General features: G+C 31.1%; 1 protein-coding gene across 1 annotated transcript; it reads left to right on the top strand.

Moving 5' to 3' along the window:
* The first annotated feature begins 441 nt into the window (after positions 1-441).
* LOC132742408 (prostaglandin E2 receptor EP3 subtype-like) lies at positions 442-4,780 on the top strand. Its single transcript, XM_060730829.1, has 4 exons — positions 442-651; positions 2,035-2,881; positions 3,428-3,459; positions 4,124-4,780. The coding sequence occupies exons 2-4, from the start codon at positions 2,056-2,058 to the stop codon at positions 4,625-4,627; spliced, it is 1,362 nt and encodes a 453-aa protein (XP_060586812.1). The 5' UTR covers positions 442-651; positions 2,035-2,055; the 3' UTR covers positions 4,628-4,780.
* Positions 4,781-5,076: the final 296 nt, after the last annotated feature.

The raw sequence follows: 5,076 nt of genomic DNA, 5'->3' as shown, positions 1-5,076 counted from the left end.
AGAACGATTGCAAGAATTCATAAGTTCAAAAGGATGGCAACATGTGTTTATCATTTGTCAATTTGATCTATTTTCATTTAAATAGTCCATTCATGGAAGGAAACCGTAAATATCATATAAATAACTTTGTTTCTAAATATCAAACGTATGAAAATGACGAACTTTTATTTTGATTTAATCAATAATGCAAAATAATGCAAAACCTCGTACAGGTTTATCCTTTGTAACTTTTCAGTATCACAAAAACTTAATGAAGATCTCAATTGCTGCCTTTTATTGTCCTAAAGCTTAAAGCCTGTATATATTTTTTGTTTTCTTTGTAAAAAACATCTTGTTTTAATGCTATTATTCAAGTCTGTGCGGTTTAGAAAATGAAAAACACAAAACGATCATTGAAATGTACACATAAAAGTTCACCGATGTTCCGAATGGGAGTTTTTAATTAATTTGATAAGGTCTATTTGTAAGAAAAAACTGTTACAGTTGAAGTTTATCACAATTTACCAAACTATTGGAAAATATGTACGTCCCACATGTAATATGCTTGTGCTTCCAAACAGGAACGTAATTCAGTAACTGAAAGAATTGAAACATGCTGTAGGACTGTCGGATACTCTGTACTTGAATATTATGAATGGATTATAATTACAGGTATAATATAATTTAAATATAAACACTAATAACCATATTTTGGTAATTCGACAAAACGCTAAAAACGTTTAGATTATCAATTTATCATATATTCAAATTAATAAATTTTGAAATAAAATGATTTATAAAAGCATGATTCATCTTGTTTTTGTTAAATCCATTGTGTACATAAGATAAGCGAGTTGTTTACATACGAGTATCATTACGTTAATAATTTGAACTTAACAATAAATAATGAGTTTGCTTTGCTGTATTTAAAACTTTTTAGACCATCTGTATCTTAAAAGGTCTCTATTGATAAAACTTTTTTTTATCGATATGAATTAATCAATACATAGGAATATTACACATTTCGTGCAAACAACTAAAGCAATCTAATAATTACTGAAAATCAAAACTTGGCTTATTCATTTACAATTAGGTTATTACAGGTTTAGAAAAGGAGAAAAAGAAAAAGAAAGAAAAATCACACAAAGTAACCAAATTATCGATTAACCGGTATTCAATTTTCAGAACTAGATCTTTGAATTTGGCTTCTGAAATACAACCGCAAATAATACAGATGCACTTCAGTAATTTTAATTGTTAACAGCGACTGGAAATTCACATAAATAATTCATTACATGTCCGTGTTATTTGATTTGCGCTCACAAGTAAAGGACATATAGAATTCAATACTTCATTGTGGAATGGAAAATAAAAGAAGAGGTTAATTGCTCTATGTCAGGTTGGTCTTTTATTGCTTGACCGGTTAATGTCGTCATTACGTATTGCTACAGTTAGAGGATATAAGCAGTTAATGAGCTTTATCGAATATTGAGTCTATTACAGGAATGTTATAATCAGATAACATAGAGGATTTTATAATAATGCAAGACTATTGTTTCAGAAACTACTAGTATTGAAGGGAATAACACATCCGGAATTACTTAATACATTCAAATACTCACAACAAAACGTTAAAAGGAAAGCATGCGATTAATGATCGTATAATAAAATGTTTTGGATAAGTTAATTCTTAATTCTCGGTAATCAGTTATATTATTTGAATACTATAAACATCAAGATTTTGATTATTTTTCAATACATTATTCTCTATTAAAATCTAATATTTTCACTATTCGTTTTATTAATTTTTAGTTAATGAGATATAATACTTTCCAAGACATTTTTTTAAGAGTGAAAACTTTTTTCTGCAAATTAACATTAAACTTTTTTTAAATATACAGTCGACTCTCGTAATTACGATATCACCGGGACCGTTAAGAAAGTCGAGATATCAATATGTTGAGATAAACGGTTTAAGAAAAAAAACAACGTCAATTTAATTAAATTTGATGTCATCTTGTTTTTTTTGGTCAGGTTATCATCTGATTATTTCAGGGTCATCTAAGTGCAAGGAAAATGTTCAACTTTACAACAAATATTTCTGCCGACGCTGATCACGTGACAAATGCTGCTGGGGCCACTATTGTCTCTCCTTTGTTGATGTCTTTAACAGGTGTTATTGGAAACATATTAGCTCTGATAAGCCTCTACAAGACTAGAACTGATGTAAGGACAACAAAATTTTACAGTTTGATAAAAGGTTTGGTGTGGACTGATCTCCTTGGAATATTGATTACATCACCTTCTGTAATTATAGCTTATGCTAATCAAAGGGAATGGTTAGGTGGAAGCACTCATTGCCTTTTCCATGGCTTTACAATGGCAACATTTGGACTTGCGACACCACTTATAATTTGTGCTATGGCAGTTGAAAGATTTCTGGCTTTGAAATGTGTATTCTTTTACTCAAGCCGTTGTCGTACAGGCACTGCAAGAGGCTGTCTTCTTCTAGTTTGGCTCGGAACAATACTATTCGGACTTTTACCTTTATTTGGCTTCGGGAGGTATGAGAAACAATATCCAGGAACATGGTGCTACCTAGACTTTCATTCTGATGATATGGTGTCGAAGGTGTATAACTATATCTATGCGTGTACAACCTTGACATTAATTTTTCTTATAATTATTTGCAATACTTATGCCGTTGTAAGAATTCTAAAAACAAAGGTAAGACGTTCTAGTGAATGTGTGTACACGATTGGTCATAACAGACCGGAACAAGATTCACTTGTAACCATTAGAAACCAACAAGTAAAAACGAATGACACAGATTCTTCGATGATTGTCTTGCTGTTGGCTTTGACGCTTGTTTTCACAACGTGCTGGGCACCACTGATGGTAAGTATCAAATAACATAGCCTATTGTAATGCATTTTACACCATAAAGATAGTTTTTAGTAGGTTTAATTTGGTTTTGTTCAGTACTTATTATTCGCTTAATGTTTTCTCGTTTAAGCGACATGAATTAGAACCCTACTCAACTTTTAAAGGAATGGCATGAACATGTCACATTAAAGATTCAATGACCACATGTTCAGCTGGATTTCACGATTATCATGTTTCACTGATCTATTTTGCTTAAGCCCTTGTGAATGAAAGGGGTGGGGTAAATCATCATTGTTTTGGCGTTTAGGACGTTTTATAGGGTTTCTATTATATTTTTTCTAATTTATGACTCTTTCACATTTACATAAAACTTGTGATCACTATAATATACGAGTATGCCTGTTATTCATTTTTCTTTTTAAGAATGCTTAAATTCATATAAAACTCTATCATCTGAAACTATGTGATATATTTTTGCATTAAGAACTGTACAGTAAATTTGGAATGTATTGTTTCTTTATGATGTTCGTTTATTAAATATATCTGTTCGTGTAACAAACAGGTGGAAAAGAGTTAACACCTAGCATGCCTTTGGCACGAATTATTATTTACATGCTTTTATACTGCATGTTTCATTTGCACCTTCTAGTTCAATCTTACTGAGTACTTTACATACTCCAGCGTAATACCAGGCAGGTGTTCAGTTATGATATAAGAATAGTTTAAAAATGTAAGATATCCTGAATTTAAATTAATAAGATAAATACTTATGTGAGCGTTATATATATATTTAACATTTATTAAAATGAATGAATATCTGAAGAGCAACCTTTAAATCAATATATGTGAATTATTTTTAATTTAATAATTCCCCGAATTTGTTCAACAAATATTTAAAGTGAATAAATTTAGCTATATATGCTGCAAAAATTATTGTTAACTTTAAATTTAAAAAAAGTATACTTCCAAACAGTTTGTAGGAAATAAATATGGTAGTAAATTATCGTATAAGCAAATGGAGGAACATTTTATTCTGATAACTTACAAAAGTCATATGACATTGTGTTAAACAATAGAAACATTCTATGTTATTATTTAACTGTTGATCAATTGTTTGAAAATATTTCATAAGATATCTTCTGTTTACCCTTTAGAAATGTGGGAATAAGTACATAGAACTTGAAATGAAATTTATGAAATGCATAAATTATCATTATTCTTCATCAATTTATTAATGTTCCAATATATTTCTTTTCAGATTCGAATAATAGACACACAAGTTTCAGGGGAAGATAACGTTTTATTTGACCTTGCCGCTGTCAGGTTGGCGAGTCTAAATCAGACACTTGACCCATGGTTATATATACTTTTCAGGAGATCAACTTGTAGACATATTGCTAAAAGTGCCAAGAAAATTAAAGCAAAATTTTTAAACACAATTAGAAAGAAATCATCCCAAGAAAATAACCAGGAGTCACTCAATAAGGATAATATTAATAGTGATAAAAAGGGTATCGTTGAAAACAAATACAGATGTAAAATTGAAGAAACCCTCCCGGATTTGATGCAAACTATTGGAGAAAGGAGTGACTTACCATTACCTGACGTAACAAAGTCTTCGGAAAGTAAAAACAGTGAAAATTCTATGTATGTTTGTCATTTTCAGATTGGGAAATCTGTAGCGGAAGATATTAATAACGGGATGTATGTTAAGATTTTATATTTGAAAAATAATTCTGATTCAAAAGAGAGCAGCAGTTGAGATTTTCTAGAGAAACAGCGATACTCCTTCAAAGTACAACATATATATGATTGATAACAAGTTAAAGCCTTACTTAACAAGAAACCAACATCAAAGTAGACATTATGTTTTGCAAATTTCATTATATACAGATATGGGTATCAAACAAACATCATTTAACCCATTACTTCATATACACGCCTTTTAACGCCTTTTTCACCCCCCCCCCTTTTTGTTGTCTCAAATGATGAAAAAATGCCTTATTTAGGCCCAAAACACTTGTTTTTGTTTGAGAAATGTTGTTAAAAAAAGTGACCTCTTTTTCGGCGCGGCCCCCCAACCAAAAGATACATCAGGGGGTTGCCAGAAGGGGGATGTGCCCCCTTCTGTTTTGGGGGGTTTGAAGGGGGGCGGTGTCCCCCTCATCGCCAAGAAAATTTTGGACTTGTGAGAGGCTGTAAATGACCCCA

Source organism: Ruditapes philippinarum, unplaced genomic scaffold (genome assembly GCF_026571515.1).
Source record: "Ruditapes philippinarum isolate M1 unplaced genomic scaffold, ASM2657151v2 ctg6445_1_1_1_1, whole genome shotgun sequence".
In the NCBI taxonomy this organism is placed as follows: domain Eukaryota; kingdom Metazoa; phylum Mollusca; class Bivalvia; order Venerida; family Veneridae; genus Ruditapes; species Ruditapes philippinarum.
The sequence above is the reverse complement of the archived record's forward strand: the minus strand, read 5'-3'. Positions and strand labels throughout refer to the sequence as shown.